The 22,550-nt window shown below is 37.4% G+C and overlaps 1 protein-coding gene across 1 annotated transcript in view; it reads left to right on the plus strand.

Moving 5' to 3' along the window:
- Nucleotides 1-21,670, plus strand: part of LOC137625546 (uncharacterized) — a 75,658-nt gene extending 53,988 nt beyond the window's left edge. Inside the window, exons 18-24 of the mRNA XM_068356454.1 lie at nt 1,702-1,852; nt 2,400-2,616; nt 2,955-3,052; nt 3,833-3,955; nt 7,702-7,774; nt 8,843-8,972; nt 19,568-21,670. Coding sequence (XP_068212555.1) covers nt 1,702-1,852; nt 2,400-2,616; nt 2,955-3,052; nt 3,833-3,955; nt 7,702-7,774; nt 8,843-8,972; nt 19,568-20,035 — 1,260 coding nt within the window. The 3' untranslated portion in view covers nt 20,036-21,670. The remainder of the gene's footprint in view (nt 1-1,701; nt 1,853-2,399; nt 2,617-2,954; nt 3,053-3,832; nt 3,956-7,701; nt 7,775-8,842; nt 8,973-19,567) is intronic.
- The last annotated feature ends 880 nt before the right edge of the window (nt 21,671-22,550 follow it).

A 22,550-nucleotide genomic window follows, 5' to 3' on the forward strand; every position in this document is an offset into this window, starting at 1 on the left:
CCAACAATAAAGATCTACAAGATCTCCTTAAGTCTTTTGAAACCTCTAAGGAACGTCGTTTGGCTACTCCTGGATGGAACTTAGACGTGGTCCTAAGGTTCCTCATGTCAGACAGGTTTGAGCCATTACATTCAGCCTCCCTGAAGGATCTCACTCTTAAGACTCTTTTCCTGGTGTGCTTGGCCTAGGCTAAAAGAGTCAGTGAACTTCATGCCTACAGTAAGAACATCGGTTTTTCTACAGAAAAAGCCACTTGTTCTCTTCAACTTGGTTTCCTGGCCAAAAATGAACTGCCTTCTCGTCCTTGGCCTAAATCTTTTGATATTCCTTGCTTATCAGAGATCGTAGGCAACGAACTGGAAAGAGTGTTATGTCCCGTTAGAGCTCTTAAGTTCTATTTAGCTCGTACTAAGCCATTACGAGGTAAATCTGAAGCGTTATGGTGTTCGGTTAAGAAACCATCCTTACCTATGTCAAAGAATGCTTTGTCATATTTTATCAGATTTTTAATACGAGAAGCTCATTCCCACTTGAATGAGGAAGACCAATCTTTGCTTAAGGTTAAGACGCACGAAATTAGAGCTATAGCAACCTCCGTGGCCTTCAAGCAAAATAGATCTCTGCAAAGTATCATGGACGCGACTTTTTGGAGAAGCAAGTCAGTGTTCGCGTCATTTTACTTGAAAGATGTCCAGACTCTTTACGAGGACTGCTACACACTGGGTCCATTCGTTGCAGCGAGTGCAGTAGTGGGTGAGGGTTCTACCACTACACTTCCCTAATTCCAATATCCTTTTTAATCTGTCTCTTGAAATGTTTTTAATATTGTTTTTTATGGGTTGTACGGAAGGCTAAGAAGCCTTTCGCATCCTGGTTGATTTGGCGGGTGGTCAAAGTCATTTCTTGAGAGCGCCCAGATTAGGGGTTTGATGAGGTCCTGTTAGTATGGGTTGCAACCCTTCATACTTCAGCTCCTGGGAGTCTTTCAGCATCCTAAGAGGATCGCTGGGCTTCGTGAGGAAGACAGACTTACAAGGCAGAGTAATCATCTAAGTCAACTTCCTTACCAGGTACCTATATATTTTGGTTTTGTTATATTGATAACTGTCAAAAACTCTTAGCATATACGCTGTAAACTTAATTAACTCTGGTCTCTACCCACCGCCTTGGGTGTGAATCAGCTATTATATATTCACCGGCTAAGTTAAATATTTAAAAATGATATTTTAATTATAAAATAAATTTTTGAATATACTTACCCGGTGAATATATAAATTAAAGGCCCTCCCTTCCTCCCCAATAGAGACGCAGCGGGACTAGAAGAATTGAAGGGTTTGTTTACATGCAGGAGTGGTATCTGGCCGATAGTTGGCGCTGGTGGGCACACCCGCAACCTTCATAGCGATCGCTCGCGAGTTTTTGAGTGTGTTTTCTGTCGAGCCGCTGAGCAGCAGCTATTATATATTCACCGGGTAAGTATATTCAAAAATTTATTTTATAATTAAAATATCATTTTTCCATATTTGGCTTTGCATGCAGGTCTCCCTAGTCCTGCTATTCTCATATCTACAGATTTTAAAACCAACTATTCTTTATTCCTTCTCATCACATGTCCAAACCATCTAAACTCTTCTGATTGATAATGAATTTTTTTTTTTTTTTTGTTAAATTTAATTTTGTAACGATATGTATTCTTCACAGGACTTGAGTTTCAAAGATGATGCATGCTTGTATCTAGTGTTCCCAGTCAAAGGCGGAGTCATCAACTTTGTGTCGAAGAAAATCCGCAAGCACGATACCGCCCCGTTAATGTCGACGGAGCGAGTGTGCATCAGGTCGTGCCTCAAGTATGGTGAGTACAGCTCATCGCCATTTTGTTTCGTTAGAATGATTATGAATGAACGTGCGAGTGAGACAACTATTGATTTTGAATAGCATACCTTACGCAACCAATTTATTTTAGTCTGCTGTATAAAATGGACTTCTATATATAGCTTACCATTATCAATTTATTTATAAACCCATACAATAACCTTTGTTTTACCCATACTTGGCAAAGTAAGACCTCAATAAGTAAAAATCTTTCCCTAAGTTGGTATGGATTCAAAGAACAGACGATCTTTTATCGCAGTCACTTGTTTTTGAAACTACTATTTTCTTTGTTATTTTTTAATCCTTGTTGATCTTTTATATACCAAATCATTGGAGAAACATGAAGGAAGATATGATTTTATCAAAGATAGAAATGACAATTGTTGTGGGTACCCTATTGGAAGCGTCCCTGCCTGACAGTCTGTTGGAAGGGAGTTTGTGCTTTGTCTCGGAATGAGAAGTTGTTTATCATATAGATTGGTACAAATATTTTGTATTTTTTAAACTGAATCATCAATTTCCCAAAGGCGGAGCGGATGGTCGGCCTTTCGTGTACACCACCACGCAACGTCCCCCTCAGCTTCATTACAACGTACAGATGAAAATCACCGACATAGCAGAGAACTTCCAAGTACCTGAGAAAGGCTCCGCCGCGTGGACCCAGCTGTCCGAGAGAGTCCAGCGATCGGTCGAAGGAGCTATTGAGAAAATACCTGGGTATCAAGCTACTGCCATGAAGGAGATGTAAGTTGTTGCGTAATGAATGTATTATTATTGTTATTAATATTATTATTCTTTATTATTATTATTATTTTAATTAATATTATTATTATTATTATTATTATTATTATTATTATTATTACAAGTCAAGTTACAACCCTAGTTGGAAAAGCAGAATGCTTGAAGCCCTGTAAGGGCTCCAACAGGGAAAAATAACCCAGTGAGGAAAGGAAATAAGGAAATATCTTTAAATTAATCTGGCCTTTTAAGTATATTTCCAGAGAGAACATCTCTTAGCATATAAACAAACATCGTGATTACTGTTAACGTAGTTAGTGACGTCATTATTATCGTTTTTCCAGAAAAGCGGACGGCGGTGGTAAGCTGTTGGCGACAATGGAAGTGATTCTGGACAAGAATGTCCACGAAGTCGAAGTCGGGGAAGTTCCCGTTCCTGAAGGCGAGTAACTTGTCTGTTTTTGTATTGCAGTGTCAAATTTGTGGATTTCTATTGACTATGGAGTCCCTTGTCAGGCTGGGAGGAACGTAGAGAGGAGACGTTCCCTTTTTTGTTTTTTCTAGTGACTATTGAGTCCCTTGTCAGGCTGGGAGGAACGTAGAGAGGAGATGTCCCCTTTTCTGTTTCATTTGTTTGATGTCGGCTATCCCTCAAAATTGGGGGAAGTGCCTTGGTATATGTATGTATGTATTAATATATTGGAATTTAAATTGAGTGTTGCTAAATTTCCATCGTAAAGAACTATTAATTTGGTCCAATTAAATGTTCAAGTAAAAAATACTTGACTGAACTTTAATCCGTTATAATCCTTAGGTAATTTCTCAAGCCAATATTTCATAAGATATGAATTCTTTCTACATTTTTAACCCTTTTACCCCCAAAGGACGTACTGGTACGTTTCACAAAACACATCCCTTTACCCCCATGGACATACCAGTACGTCCTTGCAAAAAACTATTTACAATTTTTTTTTCATATTTTTGATAATTTTTTGAGAAACTTCAGGCATTTTCAAAGAGAATGAGACCAACCTGACCTCTCTATGGCAAAAATTAAGGCTGTTAGAGCAATTTAAAAAATTTATACTGCAAATTGTGCTTGAAAGAAAGATAACCCCTGGGGGTTAAGGGTTGGAAAGTTCCAAATAGCCTGGGGGTAAAAGGGTTAACACCAAAATCAAGTGATTTAATCCATGTTCCTAAATACATTCGTCAATTACAGGTGGAACGGACGATGAAGAAGAAAACTCAATGGTCAAAAAAGTCCTGCAAGAGTCTGTTAGCACCGGCACCATTGGAAATCTCCGCGTCGATCCCAGCTTCCTCCGCGTGAATCAACTGAGAGGTATGACATCCCAGACTGATAATAATTTCCAGGTTTCTGCTGGCGATGACTCCATCCCACAAGACTCCTCATTCTTTACTATCGGCGACGCGGGTGGCGTCGAGCCAAATTCTGTTAAGTCTACTTTTCTCACGCCTTTGAATCCGCAAGGTGGGGGCTCTCAGCCGGAGCCGGAACCAGAACCAGAATCTGAACCAGAGCCGGAATCAGAGGCTCAGTCTGAACCCGAGCCAGAATCAGAGGCTCAGTCTGAACCCGAGCCAGAGGCAGAACCCGAATCTGAGCCTGAACCAGGAGCAGAGGGGCCCGATTATACCTCTCCGCAGATTCCGCCCAATGCTGGAAATGGACCGAATGTATTTTACACTACAAACAGCGGTGCAAACCCAGACAATATACAGTTCTGGTTTCCAAATAGGAGACGTCCTTCGAATAATCTTATTCCCGGCTACTCCAACCCTACCCGGAGGAGTCACATTGTCAGACACAGTCACGGCTTGCCGTACCACACGCACGTGTATCCGGCCAACGGCGGCGCTTCTTATAACCCGTACTTCCCCCCGGGAAGCTATCAGCGCCCGTCGGCATTCTATCCGTTTGCAGGATTAAAATCCGATCAAATTGCAGTTGATATTAGCGACAATTCTAATGGTTCCTCCGTGCGGACGCCGTTCGTCCCCGGAGTATAACTTACAAGAAATGGAGATTGATATTTAGTTGAATGAATTTTAGTATAAAACTAGTTTCATTGTTATTCACAGTATTTTTTCCAGGTGATAAACTTCTATTCTGCTGCTTAATTGAATTATAATACTTAGCTGTAGAGGTTACGGGCTTAGAAAGGGCATTAAGTGAATACTGTAAGCCTAGGTTTAAGTGTTAGGCAGCAATGAAATAGTTTTAGGAATTTAGAGGGCATTAATATTTTCTCTTGCCATTTAATTGATAATATTTTCACAGATTTTCACTAAATTCAACTGTCACAAATATTTTTCGTTGCCAGCTATGATATAAACTATACATTCAGATGTTGGCCGTAAAATTTTCCATTAATATTATATCATTGGTGAAGAAAATAGCATATCAGTAACGTTAGGATTTTTGTATATGTGGTAAACTGACTTCCAATATTTTGAAATGAATTTTTAAAATTACAAAGAAACTTTACCATACGAACTTGGATAGTTTCACATTTGTAAAGCAGGGGAATATTATGTATTCACCATTACTCAATCTTGAGAAATAGTTTCGTTCAAAAGTAAATTTATAAAAGGATGTATGTTTTTAATTTTGCTAAACGGGATGACCTGAACTTGCGCAAATTTCACAGTGATGAAAAAGTTGAAATTCATGCTGAGGATAAAGTTAACTTAATGCTTGGCAGATAATAACCACAAGATAAACATGTTTTGGTAGAGAACTACTGTATATGTGTGCATTATGTTCGTTCAGTGTCCGTTGATCTTTTATAGGTGAAAATAACATTGCTGTAACCAAATAATCTGTATGTGAAGTGTCCCTTATATTTTGTTTAAATGTATTGAAGTTTTGCCACGCTGTATGTAGTAGTGTGTACTGTAGTATTGCGTACTGTAATAGCATGTTTGAAGTTTTGCATGAACTGTAATGATCGTGATATTGATAGATTTCCACTGCACTTTGCGATATAGTTGAAAGACACGAAGAGAAGTTTTAGAAACTTTGCTTTGTCTGTAGTATAAGGTTATACTACATTTCAAAAGGGGAGTGTATTTTGAATGTTTTATTAATGTTTTACTATCTTGTGTTTACCCTTGAATGCTTTATTTACTATTAGATAAGTCTTCTATCAATTCCTTCATCTGTACCACCAGCAACACCTCAGCACAAAGTCCCTATTTATCCGTGACACCTTTCCGACAGCACACGTACCGATTCGAAATCACGCTCGTAATACCTCTTGCACCTTTCGCGATACAGCAATTGACACGTGGAAAGCACTTCACAAGAGCACAGTGAACAATGAACCTTTATACACATTGGCAAACATTTTAAAAATTAACTTGAAACAATGATATAACTTTTTTTCTTATCTTTGAGTTACTTTAAAAATTCTTATGTGATATTTTCAATTTTGTTTAGTTACAAACCTTATAATTTTGTTAGAAAACTAGTCGTGCTACGTGTTGTAACTTTGTTTAAATTTTGTTTTCTCATCACCAAGAATAAATTTATCGGTGCACTAATTATATTTTTTATTTTGATACCATTATCTTGTGCACCTGTCTTTTCACACTTTGTTTTGACGAACACACATCATTCTTACCTCAGAGCTTTTTCGTTTTCATTTTATTAAACAGAACTTTAACAGACAAGAGGGACAGTAGAGGACAAACACAGTATAATACATAATAAGAAAGTATTTCAGACTGAAAAAAATAGATTTCACAATTATGTATTGTAATTTTAAAAAGCTAAGTGGTATTTAAATTGTGGCAGAAAATGTGCTTATGTTTTAAAAATTAGATAAAACTTGGGTATAACTTTAGATAAAATATTACTATTGTATGAGCAAACGTTTTTTCCAAACAGACGACTTTTTGCATTTGGGTGTTGGTCATGGATATCGTATGGAATGCCTATTGTATTTTTCAAATCGTTATTGTAAATTAGTCTGCGACGATCAAATCACACTTTGAGACTGTAGCTAATGAAAATTGCTTCGTGTTCTTAAATGATGAGGAAAGTTGGAATAAGGTTGAATTAAAAAAAGTTAGTAAATAATTGGAAAGAGACGATACAAAGAACCCTTACCGTTTACCATGTGCCGCACTTTTTCTAGCCTACTTTAGAAAATAATAATACTGTATAGTACAGTATATGGATAAGATTTCCTGCCTTATCACCTTTTCACTATTATAAAAATGCGGCCCATCAGCTAATTTTTGTTTATACATTACGCTGAAATATCATATCCTATTGCGGCCTGATACATACGTATAAGTTCAAATACATTGAAAATATTATTGAATAATGAATTAAGACTTGTAACGGAGAACGTACAGTTAGGTACTGGCTAGCGAGTAGACTTGCAACGGAAAACGTACAGTTGGGTACTGGCTAGAGATTAGACTTGCAACGGAAAACGTACAGTTAGGTAATGGCTAGCGAGTAGACTTGCAACAGAAAACGTACAGTTAGGTACTGGCTAGCGAGTAGACTTGCAATGGAGAACGTACAGTTAGGTACTGCTAGTTTTAATACTTGCAACAGAGGATATACTGTTAGGTACTGGCTAGCGATCAGACATAGGACTCAGAATACGACACTCACGAATATCAGTTTGTAACTTTACCGAGAGCGCAAACGAAGCACCGTGACTAGGAAGCAGCGACAGTGCTGTCTGTTGAGTCTGGTGGTGCAGTGAAGGTGTTTACTGGTCCAAAGGATAAGTTGAGGATTAATTTACATTAATTAAGGAGGTAAGGTTCTTAAATATTGATTAATTAACTAGATAAAAAAAAGCATAAGCCCATTTTATGAAACAATTCAGAAATATTGAAATCCAAACATGTTGTAGTGGGTGTAGTTTTGATGTAGAATACAGTAGGTATTTGCGTACATGCTTTAATAAATATCTTAAACTGCATGATGCTTTTGTAGTGCTGTATATTAAAATATTTTTTATTAATAACTCAATTTTTACTGTATAATTATCTATTTTGTTAATGTGATTTTAATGTCTTTTTTTTATCTTATCTCATTAGCCGAGGTGTCGGAGTCGGTGCGCGAACAAACGGTTACGGGACTGGAGAGCGAGGAGAAAAATCCGGCCTTGAGGTTGGTGTTATGTCGTATCTTATATTATTAATACTAAACCGCATCGTATATTTTACGTCATTCAACCCTTTGAGATACCAATGATGTTCAATGTATCATTTTCATTTTTTTTATTCTTGTTTTTATCAATTTTTGCATTTACTAAAATTAAGAAAAGATTACCAAGTTCAAAAGTAGTCAAGAGTGTGGTTGGCTACAGACAATCCCTAAATACTTTGACTATTATTATTATTATTATTATTATTATTATTATTATTATTATTATTATTACTAGCCAAGCTACAACCCTAGTTGGAAAAGCAAGATGCTATAAGCCCAAGGGCTCCAGTAGGGAAAAATAGCCCAGTGTGGAAAGGAAATAAGGAAATAAATAAACAATGTGAGAAAAAATTAACAATAGAATATTTTAAAATCAGCAACATCAAAACAGATATGTCATATATAAACTGTAAAAAGACTAATGTCAGCCTGTTCAACATAAAAAACATTTGCTGCAACTTTGAACTACCCGATTAGGAAGATCGGTGCTATTATAGTATGCTATCTACCGCCGATTTTGCTATCTACCACCCCTTTCTGACTATAGTATGATACCTACCATCATTCCCTAAGGATACGGTCTACTTGCTAATCCGCCTCTAATAAGGAGGATCACTACCGACTTCAACCTAACCTAACTTAACCTACTACAAACTGCTTATAATTATGCACCCATGTTGTCCTGCCAATAAATATTATTAAACTATCATTAAAGTCCAATGAGGATAACATACTGGTGGTAAGTAATCTGTTTGATAATCCTCATCAAACAGGAGGATTAACGGTAGATAACATAGTTTGTGGTAGATACCATACTATAGTAGAAATTCGACGGTAGATAGCATACTATAATAGCACCGGAAGATCATTCCACCTATTCATGGAGCTCTCTCGCGATGATATCCTGAGATTTTGAGAAGCCGGTGGTGTCTCACCCTTCATACAAATCACACAAATCGCATCAGTTTACCAATTAGTTTTTATCAAATCCTCTCGTAACAATTTTAATCGCTCGACTTTTACTTTCAGATTCTTGGAAGTGAACAAGATCTGGATCATCATAGGCGTCGTTGCGTTCCTCCTCCTCCTGACGGTCATCCAAGCAATCGTCACCATTTCTAGGATAAAGAGGAACCGCTCCCCTCCCGTGAGTACAAAGGTAAAGAAATCGCTCCTCTCTCGGGGAAAAGTAGATTTCAGGTTAGCGCTAGACGGCCTCACGACGTGACACTCTGCACTTGTCTCCTTCAGCTTTGGTATTTAAAAAGCAGTTATCTACTTGAATTATGGAAAACGTAATTCATTATATATAATTGAGCTTAATAAGTTTTAAGGGGTTCACAAGCTCTGCTTGGAATAACTTTCGAACTTAATCAGGTCCCAAGAAGCTGTTTGTAACGTAAATTGTTTGCAAGTCAAGTTTTGTTAAGTTTTGGCTTAGAATAGGCTTCCCCAAACTCGCATCCCTACGATTTTCAGTCGCCAAAGTTAACAAATAATCCTGTTTCATATAGCACTTACTAAATTATATATCGTTTAATTACCGTTTTTCAACATGAACTTTTTATACAATATCTTAAATATTAACCCTTTTACCCCCAGGCTATTTGGAACTTTCCAACCCTTAACCCCCAGGGGTTATTTTTTTTTCAAGCACATTTTGCAGTATATTTTTTTTAAATTGCTCTAACAGCCTTAATTTTCGTCATAGAGAGGTCAGGTTGGTCTCATTCTCTTGGAAAATGCCTGAAGTTTCTCAAAAAATTATCAAAAATATGCAAAAAAAAATGTTAATAGCAGTTTTTGCAAGGACGTACCGGTACGTCCATGGGGGTAAAGGGATGAGTTTTGTGAAACGTACCAGTACGTCCTTTGGGGGTAAAAGGGTTAAAAAGCAGTTATCTACTTGAATTATGAAAAACGTAATTCATTATATATAGTTGAGCTTAATAAGTTTTAAGGGGTTCACAAGCTCAGCTTGGAATTATGGACTTTCGCATCAAAATGTCCTCAACTTTCGAACTTAATTAGGTTCCAAGAAGCTGTTTGTAACGTAAATTGTTTGCAAGTCAAATTTGGTTAAATTTTGCAACAGTAGAACGTAAACATATTGAAATCTTTGCCAAATTTTGGGCTAAATAATTTTTTAAAGGCTACTTGCGATTAAATTATGAATATTAATTTATTATGTTACAAACTTTGCCAAATTTTCGGCTAAATAATTTTTTAAAGGTTACTTGCGATTAAATTATGAATATCAATTTATTATGTTACAAACTTTGCTTCACATACTATGGCTGCATCATTTGAAAGAACCAAATATATATTACAATACAGTACTGTATTTGAAATTTTGGTTAAAGCACATAGCTCAAATAAGAGAAGAGAATTGTTTGGAAGTTGTACATAAAAATAATAAATAATTGCCAAAATTATTTCTCTTCAAGGCTAAGAACAATTAGAATATTTTTTATGTTTTTTAGAGTTTGGTTACATAAAATGACATGTAATTTCCCTCGCGAAATGGCCATGTTTCTAATATGCTTCTAATATCCATGTTAACGCTTTTACCCCCAAGCTATTTTGAACTTTCCAACCCTTAACCCCCAGTCATTTTCTTTTTCAAGCACATTTTGCAATATATATTTTTTGAATTGCTCTAACAGCCTTAATTTTCGTCATAGAGAGGTCAGGTTGGTCTCATTCTTTTGGAAAATGCCTGAAGTTTCTCATAAAGTTATAAAAAATATGCAAAACAAAATGTAAATAGCGGTTTTTTGCAAGGACGTACCTGTACGTCCATGGGGGTAAAGGGATGAGTTTTGTGAAACGTACCAGTACGTCCATTGTGGGTAAAAGGGTTAAGACATATGGAGGTAAGGAGATAGAAAATCATTGTAATCATGGTGATATTTATTCTGAAATATATATACAAATGATATTTTTTCACGCTGAAGGAGACGGTGAAAACATCTTTTTGCACGGAGACAGAATGTGACAGAACATTAAATTCCCCTTTGTAATGCTGTATAGTTGTAGCATTAGAATAAATGAATGACCTTTTCTCCGACTAATCCAACAGACGATACGAATCTAAGATTAAACTTACGAGTTGAGCTTTTGGTGATTCGCTTGCTTTAAGTTAAAGCAAAATGCATGATTCAAGATGCAGGCTTTTACCTTTCTTAAGTTATCAAATCAGTCTTGATGTATTCATTGGCTAGTGAAAATGCTTTGGAATTATATTCAGTATACTTAGGGGTGGTATTTATAAGCATGTTTAAAAGAAAGTTATGACAATGGACTTTACTTAGTTTGTAGGGACAGGTCTTATAGTGCAATATGTAGACTCTTTTTACCTTCATTCCTTTAAAAATAAATATCTCATATTTATTAGAGTAAATCTTTATACCTTTCTTTCATCTGCTATGATGTTTTTCCTAAAGCCTTCAATCTCTTTGAAACAAAATCCTTAGAGTAATTTGCATCACGCTTTAATGCATGTTATCAAAAAACGTAGATAAAAAAAAAGATAAATTTTGATAATTTTTTTGCTATACTAACAGTTCTTTAAATTGAAGACTTTATCAAACATACCACTGTATTTTAAAAAGATCTCAAAATGTACCGCAGTGCTAACGCTGTTAACCTTTCTCTGGCTGTCCCTTTTTTGGGGGTTCTTGGTTCTTCTATGTCTGGTACCCCGTGTAGGTGGAACCGTCGCCTGAGACTGGAATGCTGAATGGTGGCTATGGTGCGGGTGGCGGTGCTGTATCACCATCAGGTAGCCAAGTGGGGTTAGTAGATGCCGAGGTGGAGCCCCCACCGGCGTACCCGATGTCCCCACAGAGCGGGTACAGGTCGTCTGTGGTACTTTCTCAAGCCTCTACCCCGGTGAAAACCGGGAGTCCTCTTTACACTGAGTCTCCTGGCACTGTGCCAGATTAATTCTAGCCATTTTCAGACAAGCATGGGAAGAGCTGTAATGTTAAGGTATGGTGATGGATGGTGGTAAATATAAAGTGTACGGTAGTTGTGAGGTCTTGCCCTTGTACCCATCACACAGTCCCCCTGCAGTAGAAGACACGTTTGACGCATTCCCGTCCCTAAGTGCACAGGTAGATTGTTTATGTACTTATCTGGTAGACCTCGTGCTTTGACCGTCGAAACCCCCGGCTACCTGACCTTTAACAAAAAATAATTTTCTTCCCCTCTCTATCCTGTCTCCCCCTCTCCTTATCTTGCCATCTAATGCCTCCGTCTCAATCTTCCCCCCTCCTAACAGGGTCCTCCCAAGCCCCTATTATTTAAGTCATCACCTGACAGTCATTTAATTCCCTATCTCCTCCCCACTTTAAGTGATGTCGCACAATATTTTTATTATAAGATGTGGAGGTTTATAATGGCTACGATTATGTAAAATTCTTTATGATATGAGGGTCAGTTACGTATTCGCCCAGTTACGCCGCCTATTGGGTAAACTGAGAGAGAGAGAGTGGTAGAAATTTCTTCTTTTAAAGGTCGTGAAGTCAGTTGCTTTGATGGCCAAAGCATAAGGACTCCCAGGCAAGTATCTGAATAATAAATTTTATTATAATACTTATGTTTTTCACAACCAGTTATAAGTTGGGTCGAAGACCTCGTGCATCAAAGCCACGGAAACCTTTAAACTTCCCCTCAATGCTTCGTCACGTCTTGCTCTAAAGCAAGTTTAGTTAGCTTACCGTACCACTTGCATTCCTTCACACTATAGGATTTTGGGAGAAGCACAAATAACGATATTCAGTCATGTGGAAGTGACGTACGTTCTCGTAAATCGGGAGACATTATTAATCCCTCAACTTCTCAGATGCTTTGGGGCTCTTGCTATTCAATAAGCAACATAAGTAACAAAGGACACTTAAGATATTAAATAATAATTATTAAGTTGATAATTAAAGAAATCTGAGAAGTTGATGGATTAATATTCTAGAATTATTTAAATTATTATATTAGCCTTGTTCCTCAACATGTTTAGTAGAGCATGTTCGTCTTATTCCTAACGACGTGATCCAGTCCGAACGTTCATCTCGGCTGCATATGATTACCTGTTGACGATGAAAATTTATTAATATTTATTACTTATATACTATTACATGTTTATTTATTTATACTATTATTATATACTATCGTTACTTACATACTTATACTATATACTATTTGTACATTATTTAAGTACTTGTATGCAACCAGAGTTGAAGTATGGCTAGACAAAATGATAAAGCGTTTTTTAGAAATTTTACGCGTCTTCAGGGTTGCGTTAGGAATAAGATTAGAATGTAATCAATTCACCTCTTTGGTATATAGTTATCTATAGTAATAACTGCTCACATAAGAAATAGAAAAATAAACAGAATATTTTATAGGTTACACTGTGGATCTTCGATACTAAGAGTGAACAAACTTCAGAAAATGAATTAACAAAAATTGAAATTTGATATTTGAATAAAATAATAAATACAAAATAGAAAAGGAATAATAGGTTATAATTGTATAAAATTACGATTTTAAATATGTAGAAATTAATTATGGAAGCCTAGATTATTCTTGTGAAATTTTTTTAAATGACTACAGTATAATAGTTCATGTATCCAAATAGTATACTGTAGACATCCACTACATAAATCACCTGTAGATAAACTAAACAAGTAGATATAATTTGGAGTACTGTACAGTACTGTAGTTATGATGTAGATTTTTAGAACCATATAAATATTGTAAATTATTTTTTTATATATTGGAGCATTTGAATGATGGTCGACTGAACCTTTTCCAAATTTAAAGCTTTGTTGAAATGAATTTTACCTGGAAGGAGTAGAGTTGTATGGAGTTGTACGTCATTAGGCGTAGGAGATGATGATGAAAAGCACTAAATTTTAAACAATCTGGAGGAGGGGTAGTTAGTCGGACCGCTGTGACACAGACTGAAAAGACAGAGAAATTTGCTCCTTGCTATTTACCACTAGATGTCGCATCCCTTTATCAGAGGGATGAGCTGTTGTAAGGAAAGAAAATGGGAATTTTTTTTCTAAAATCTAGGGGGTAAACTTTGATAAATCTGAACTTCCACGAAAGAGAAGCAGATGCTCCTCCAGAAGATACTCATAGAAATATTAATCTTTATTTAAAAAATTCTATTTCTGTCGCTGGCTTGAGTTATCAATAAAAAAGAATGTGTTTTCAATATATAGTGTAACTGTTAAAAGTTGGAAAAAAGAATTGCATTGTAACTAAAGTAAAGTAAAAATTTCATTCTAGTACTAAAACTCTTCCTCCACGTCCACAGAAACATGAGACAAACTCACTACTAAAGTTATTCAGAATCTGTCTTTGTTCTCTAGGGCCTCTGTTACGGCCCTTCCCTTTGATGAAGGAGTTATCTAAATGGAAGACAGCCTGTGAATAGTGGTTTTCACACGCCCCTGTTGTATACACGACACCCACGAGGTGCTCGCGCGAGGGTAGTAACCTCTGCATTCCATGCTTTTATCTTTCTCTGGTATATTTGGAAGATTTATATCAGAAAAGTGTAAAGAAGGACTTCTTTCACCGGGCGTCACAGGTCTCTTCCCAGAAATAGATTTTTCCTTCGTCAAAATCCCTTAATACTTCCAGATTTGAGAGAATGTATTATGAGTAAAATTTTAGGAGCCTTTGTAGGGTGACGGCCAGATCCGTTTTCATTCATAGAAAATGGGAATATTATAAAGTGGGGTGGACTGTGGCTGTCATTCTAAAATCGAGTTCGTAGAAAACTGGAATATTCTGAACTGTGGCCGTCGTTCTAAAAACGATTTTGGCGGAAGAAGCTAACTTAAAAAACCCACCTAACCTATGCTAAAAGCCGTATCCTTACCCAGGGGGGCTTCGCCCCCCCGGACCCCCCCCCCCCCTTACCTACTACGGGAGCGAGAAGATTCGTGGCCAGAGTAAGAACTCAAGCCACAAATTTTCAGGTAATTTAGGGTTTTCGGCAAAAAACATAAAAGTGTGCGTTTAAGCACATATTTAAGATCCGTAGACCATTTCCAAACGTTTTTATTCTATACAAGATAACAGTCGGAGCGATAATAAGCAAATTAGGACGCTTGGCCGTAGCGCTACAAACTACCCAAATTTTAATACTTCCAGATTTGAGAGAATGTACTTCGAGTAAAATATCGTAAAAATAAGGGATGCAGTGGTACAACTCCTTTGTATTTTCCCTTCGTGTTTCTTTCAAACAGTAAAATAATGTGTGAATTTTATGTTAAGAAGCTTGCTGCTTTTTATGCAAATGTACAGCTGCTGCCGCTTCAGTTTAATTTTGCCTTTAGTTTACCAAGATGACATCGAGATATTTCCATCAGACAGTATCATTCTCATGCTTGTTTTCTTCATTTTCAATACATTTTTTGTCTATTATATCCCATTTTAAAACTCAAAATAGAACTGTAATATATTACATTGATAATTTTAATAGATAATGGTAAGATTAAATTTTTATAGATATAATACAGTATAATGAAAATTTTGGCCAAATTACCAAAAAAAAAAATCTTCAATGAAAACTTATCGTAAAATCAACTTTCCATAATTCTTTAAAAATCAAATTGTTCCTACACTTGATACAGACCTTTGAACTTTAATAGGAGTATAACTTCAGTGAAGCTGTAATGTCTGTTTTAAACTTTTAATGAGGCAGTTGTAGTAGCATAGCCTTCACTTTGACTTTGGCTGCCGGAGAATACAGACATATTTTAAGGTGTCCTCATGTGTTGCTTTTTCTTTCAGATTGAGTGAATTGTCTTACAGACAGTCATGTTCTTTGAATATTAATGGAAGAAGCCAAGGATAAGTGTTCCTTCATAATTGTAATTGTTTGACAGTGTTCTATTTTACCGCCAATATCTAACATACTTCTTCCTGTCAGATGGCATTTCAGCTGCTGGTCTATCCCTCGAGCGTGTGACTATACGAGGATTATAATGTGACCCTAAGGAAGAAGAGGATTTCCTTCAGTGGCAAGCCCCAAAGGCTCTAAGGAGGTATCACCTGGTCGTGCTGTTGTGGCCTCTTTCCCTGCGAGAGTATAGTCATCGGCCTGACACAACTCCGGAGAAAACGAAGATCAAGTTCTCTCTTCTATCTTGCCTCATCTTTACAGAATCTTTGCTTCAACTTCTAGAAGGAGTAGAAAGACATCGTCGAAGAAGTCCAGAAGTCCAATAGATAGGAGTCATATGGAGAGAGACAGTACGTTACCAGAAACCTCCCTTCACGAGCCAGTGCCAAAAGGTATCCCAAACAGGGAAGAAACACTGAGGCACTCAACACGAGAGGTGTCTGGACACTCAGAAAGGGTTTCATACTGGGAGGAAAGCAGAGAGTTGTCCTATAGTGAGAAGAAACATTGGTTGTCAGAATTCTTGTATGCCAGAGATATTAGCATATGCTGTTACTGCTGATCCCCTTTGCCAGTTGCAGATTTTCAGAGACTATAATTAAATCTTCAGTTGTGACTCCAGATGAGGAAGAAATAATCTATGCACAGGATGACCAATAGGGCTGAATCTCACAAGACATTGACCGATCGCTCTGCATGGTTATGTGGGAGGCGTAGTCCTTTACCTGAGAAGAGTTGTTGGTACGAGGAAAAGGAGTTTACAGTCCTGCTACCAACAGTAGTACTCGTACAATACGAAATACGAGCACCATCGTCCCTCTCCTGCACTGGGACATAACGAGAAGCTTGAGCGACACCAGCACCACTGTATGTCGATTCAGCGATTGCAACACTGACAACAGGGATCGAATAGAAAACTCGGGCAAGTTCTCGGGCTCAGTCTCTTCCTGGATCAGCTTAGCAGCCTATTATTTAATCTTTGGTTGGATGCAGTCATGTACAGTACTTCACACCCAACCAGAACTCAGCATTCATAAATAGGCAAAAAGTAAGGACCTTTCTGAAGCTACAGCCAGTTTACCAATTGGCCTTTGGATCCCTAAGGAACATGACTGAGAGGAATGCACTCAAAAGTTTTACCGAAAATTCTCCATGTCTTTACAGTCAAATCTTCTGATGGAGAAGTCGACTGGGGCCCGGTGACTGCCCTTTCCATTTAGAAGAAAGATGGTAAATACTGTACCAGTATGGCATTAGGAAGAAGACTTCTCGCACTCAGTAAACCTGAAGGATACATATATGTAGATTCATTTCCCTCAGTTCTACAGAATTACCCCTTCCTCGACCTCAAGGCTTTGGTTTTCAGTACAATGCCAGGGCATTCACGTTTGTATTTCGGGTTCCTACTTGATCGAGACTCGCCTCTGTGGTTTTCTTGACGATTGTTTTTTGCCACGATCTGGTAATTGGGTTCAGTTGGTTACCTGGCCAAATGGCCAGGCAGAAATAGAGGACTGAATATGTGATAACGTACTGAACATTCAGTTCGGCAAAAGCAGAGAACATAACCAGGAACTTCTGGTTGGGCTCTAACAACGTCTTAAGACTCTTCTCGTCATTGGGAACTCATTCTGCTTGAGCTTCCACACCAGCGATTGCTTCATGGTTGTTGGAAACATCATTGGTAAGCAGACAGCAATTTCTTCACCTTCCGTTTTCAGTGGAATAGGAAACATGGGATGATTGGGCTTGGTGGTTGATTCTTCGGGGGAGTTCCTTTTGAACTCCACCCCCAAGTGTGCTACTTTTTCAGATGAATACGAGGGGATTGGAAGCACACCTGGAGTACATGAACACTCAGGAAAGTAGTTCACGGAAGCAAAACACCTTTTTAAACTTACTGGAAGTCCATGCAATGTTTTTGCCATCTTCCCAATGGGTTTAATAAATCATACGGTAGTGATGAAGAACTATTTCCCCTTCATGAGTTATGTCTGCAAGCAAAGGGGTATTATTTTACAACAGATCCTTTGTGACTGGTCAACTAGGTTAAGCAGCTGAGAACGTGATAGAGCTGTACGCAAGATCCACCTCAACAAGACAAATATTCTGCCAGACACAATCACCAGGGACACTGAGTAGGATCTTACACTTCGGGTATGGCATCGAAGAACCCGTTCGCCTTCCGGTTGATCCAGAACCTCCATTATATGGCTCTTCAGCTCTAGAATATCTTCCAGTAAGCTGCTTTGCAGTTCCAGTTACCTCTAGATATCTCAGTCCTTCCACCACATTACCTGGTTTACCGATTACTCAATACTCTGTGGACAATTTCAGTTTCAGGTTACCTTTACACTTCCCAAGTGCCACACACCAGGTGGCATCCAGTTTTGTATAGGCGAGACTGACAACTCGATAACTTTTCCTCACGTACAAATTTAGTACTGTAACGTCTCACCCATCCTCCTAGACGACTGGAAAGATGGAGGAAATGTATGCAACCCTGTTTTGATGACCATACAATCAGAAACCATATCTTTATGGACCTAACCTAACACCTGCGACATGGTACTTGGGTTGTTAGAAGGTTGACAGGAGTGCATTAACATTTTCCGGGTTAGTAAACCAACTAGATTGGTTTTAGGGACTTCTTCCATGGGACAAGTCATCTATTTAAGGTCGGTTTGCATTAGGTGTAGGAAGAAATCACAAATTTTAAAAACTTGTATTTTTCTTAACTAGACAAACCTGAAACCTTTCCTTCCCATGACCTTCTATTTCAATAAATGTGCTTTTTTTCTCCCACCCCTTTGCTCGTTGGAGGCTTCTATATCACAGCAGCTCCGCTGCGATGTGGAATGAAGCGGCAGGGTTGTACGGGAGCACCGAAAGGTGATAGGATATGTAACAGCTTCTTACTTATCCTTCCCCTTAGAGGATTAGACTGGGTGAGGTCTATTCGGGGTGCAGATATCTATGGTTATCTTAGGATACGTCCCTGTTTATACACGATATCTTCGGATAGTTGTTCCGGGGGTTAGAACCCCGTGATACCTGACGGTAATTCTCTTTTAATATCAATCGCAGAAATATTATACAGTAGGAAGCTGCCGGAGGGAACTTCCATCAGGACGACATGGCTATCTCACCCAAAAATAGATTTTTCCTACGTCAAAATCCCTTTTTTTTCCCATTTGTATGGGGGTAAGCACGGTTGCCTTCTTTTGAAGGACTTTGCTTTGGCTTTGGGGTAGACTTAGTCTCGATCGGCTGCCCTACCTGACATCGCTTAGATCCCGGTATCGTATGTTCGTGCATTGTACCAGTCACCAGCATCTTTCCTCCCAGCAGTGAGAAGTCCTGGTGCGGTTAGGTAGACAGTTCGAGATGTGTGAGGTCTACGTTAATTTTCTAGGTGTTGGAGTGGCTTTGTTTGTGTGTTTAATAGTCTGTAAAACCCTCCAACTACTATTACTACTACAACTACAGTATTACCACTACTACCAGTTAAAAGTTTAAACTGCTATACCAGCTTCAATGATGACTTATTTCTATCAAAGGTCTTAGGTTTGTATGGGTAGGAAAAATACAAGTTACTTTTAAATGTTGTGATACTAATTTTGAATATCTGATGAATTCTTAATAAAAAAAAAAAATTTCTTTTCAATTTCAAATATTTAAAGTTGTCTTAAACATGATATAAAGAATTTTGTTCCAATGGTTTTTTGAAAAATATTTTGACAAATCCCCAATGAAAGATAATTTGACTTGATATATATACTGTAAGTTAAAGTTACGACAATAATTCACAGCTTTAAATTTCTCACCAGGAACGTTTAATAACAAATTCGGGCTGGAAGGATTATAGTCAGGGCAATATGAATTACGCGTACGAAACCTTCGAAACCGAAGAGAACGGCGTCAACGCCCGCCGACAAGGACACAACGGAACCCTGCGGCCGAACGGCAATCACGGAAATCACGGAAATCACGGATCTTACGGCCGGACCAACGGGCACGCGAGCGGAGGGTACAACGGAACCCCGAACGGGCACATGTCGCATCCCGCGGGTTACGGAGGAGACACGCGTTCTCTGCAGCGTCCCAAGAACGCACCCCAGGTTCGACCCGACCCCAGGGCAACTTACTCCCTCCCACGGGGATCGACCACTTCATCCCTGCCCTCGTACAACACTGCAATGCAAGAAATGACCCCCGATTTCTATTACCTCCCTTCGCAGCGCAAATATTCCGGAGAAGTGGTTCGCGTTTACGTCGACTATAACCAGTCCAAGTAAAATATATACAAAGTATGTAGCAGAATTATAAATTTGATTATAATCTAAATGATAATGTATTATTACCAATAAACCGCTGTACTCCAGTTGCAATCAACACAGACAAGAGTACCGAACGTATAAAATTTTACGAGGGTGGGCAGACGGGAGAAATATAGTCTGTCAATTTCTCTCTTAATTTTATATTTCAATAAATTCAAAGTTATTTGGATATCTGTTAGAATGTGACAAAGGTTGTATAATCTAAAAATCTAAATTTTGACAAATGCTGTACCATTTGCGGGTTTTAATGACGTACTGTACGTACGTATAAACAAACCATTATAGTAAGTTGGTATAACCAAAGTAATGATGGGACTTAAAACAGATAGATATGAGCTAAACAACATTATTTTTTTGACAAGTCCTTTACTTTTATAACTTTTCAATAGATACATGTAGTTTTTTTTTATTATGATTTGCTCAAATTTATTTTAGACATAACTACAAAAAGGCAAAACTCCAGTGCTAGACTAAAGAGGCCATGACCTTGTAATGAATTACAATCGTGAATCCCAACGGCACACTTGTAAATACTGTTTATCATTGTCTTATTCTTAGGTGTTAGGTAAAAATGTATATACAGTTCTCAATTTTCACAAAGGGGATGTGTACTTAAATTAATTTCTGTATAAAATTAAGAAAATTCATATTTGAAAAGGCCTTTATACGGAATGAAAAATCTATTATCATTTAAAGGGATCTGTTTCTTTATATACTTTTCTTTATACATTCCACTCTAGATTAGTGGACGGATCCTACGTTTTACGAGGCAGGCTTCAATCCGTGCGTGATTGTACAGCGTACGGCGTTCTTTGTACATAGTTATTTTGTGTTCGTATAATATATTTCTACTTCATTATATTCTTGCTAACCTGAATGTAAAATGTATTTTAAATATATGTAATTTGAGCTGTATATTTTTGTATTGAACTATTTGTAATCGCAGTTATGAAGATCATGTACGTCCTGTATTGCGAACGTCTAAAGGTAGGTGCCATTTACTGATAATTATTTTTCAAAGTTCTATCAAATGTCTTTCTTGGTCTCAAGACTCAAAGAAATGATTAGCTACTTTAAAAGTTTCCTTTGGCTTTGAGACCCGAGAAAGTACGCACACGCAATTGGTTTGGAGTTAATTATCCAAGCGTTTTTATAATTAAGTATTAAGCGATATTAAAAAACAAAAGATATGTACCAAAATGATCTTCCTTATCTGTATGTAAATGTGGTGAATGATTTTAGATTAACGAATTGCATGGATTCTCATTTTATATTTTAATAAACCCTAGTGTTTTGACTCGTTCACGTACTGTATACGCACAATATTTTAATACAACAATCTTGTATATACGTAGAGTACTATACTATACTGTACTTGAGTGTGGCATACTGTGATCACGGCTACCCGACTAGCGAGTTGGTACAGAAGGCAATATTACTAGGTAATATTCTCCTTATACGTCAATCTGTCGGCTAATGATTAAATATTGTTTAATACGAAGTATGAAGTAAATATTTCATGATGTTATCAATCAGCAAATTAAGAAAATTCCTGACCTACTACTGATTTTAAATACAATTATGAAGTAATTCAAAATTTTTATTTAGTTAACCAACGCTAGCAGTATCAAAACTTAATTCCTTGATTATACACTAGTACATACCGGTTTGTGACAACACAAATGGGATGCCAAAAGACATTCTATAACCCACTGGTTTTTCATAATTTTCCTGAATTTTTTCTTTTCATTTAGATTCAGAGACAAGAGATTACATCGGCATAGTCTAAGTAAGATTTGAATTACTTCAGGTGTCATACAATTATGTGAATACTCTTCCAAAAAAGCCTTACTCTATTAACCCTTTTACCCCCAAAGGACGTACTGGTACGTTTCACAAAAGCCATCCCTTTACCCCCATGGACGTACCGGTACGTCCTTGCAAAAAAATGCTATAAAAAATTTTTTTTTTCATATTTTTGATAATTTTTTGAGAAAATTCAGGCATTTTCCAAGAGAATGAGACCAACCTGACCTCTCTATGACAAAAATTGAGGCTGTTAGAGCAATTTAAAAAAAATATGCTGGGAAAAAAATAACCCCTTGGGGGTTAAGGGTTGGAAATTTCCAAATAGCCTGGGGGTAAAAGGGTTAACAAATTATTTGTACATTTCCTCTCTCTTGTAATATAAGAGAAAGACGTGGGCCACCAAGTGTATGTCGGAAGATTCTAGAGGTATTTAACCACGGCATACTTGTAACTATGCCTTTGTACTACTATTTATAGATCACAAAGTTTGTATATCATCTTTCACCACATTGCATTACCTGTATCATATATTGTATTCATGTATTAATAAACCTACAATCCCAATAAATGTTTTACTTTTCCGGTATGCTAACGTTAGGTAAGAAAGCTAGCTAAAGTTGTGAGGGTCTACATTGGTATAAGCTATGAGTGGTTTACCATCCAA

This window comes from Palaemon carinicauda, chromosome 32 (genome assembly GCF_036898095.1).
Source record: "Palaemon carinicauda isolate YSFRI2023 chromosome 32, ASM3689809v2, whole genome shotgun sequence".
In the NCBI taxonomy this organism is placed as follows: Eukaryota; Metazoa; Arthropoda; class Malacostraca; order Decapoda; family Palaemonidae; genus Palaemon; species Palaemon carinicauda.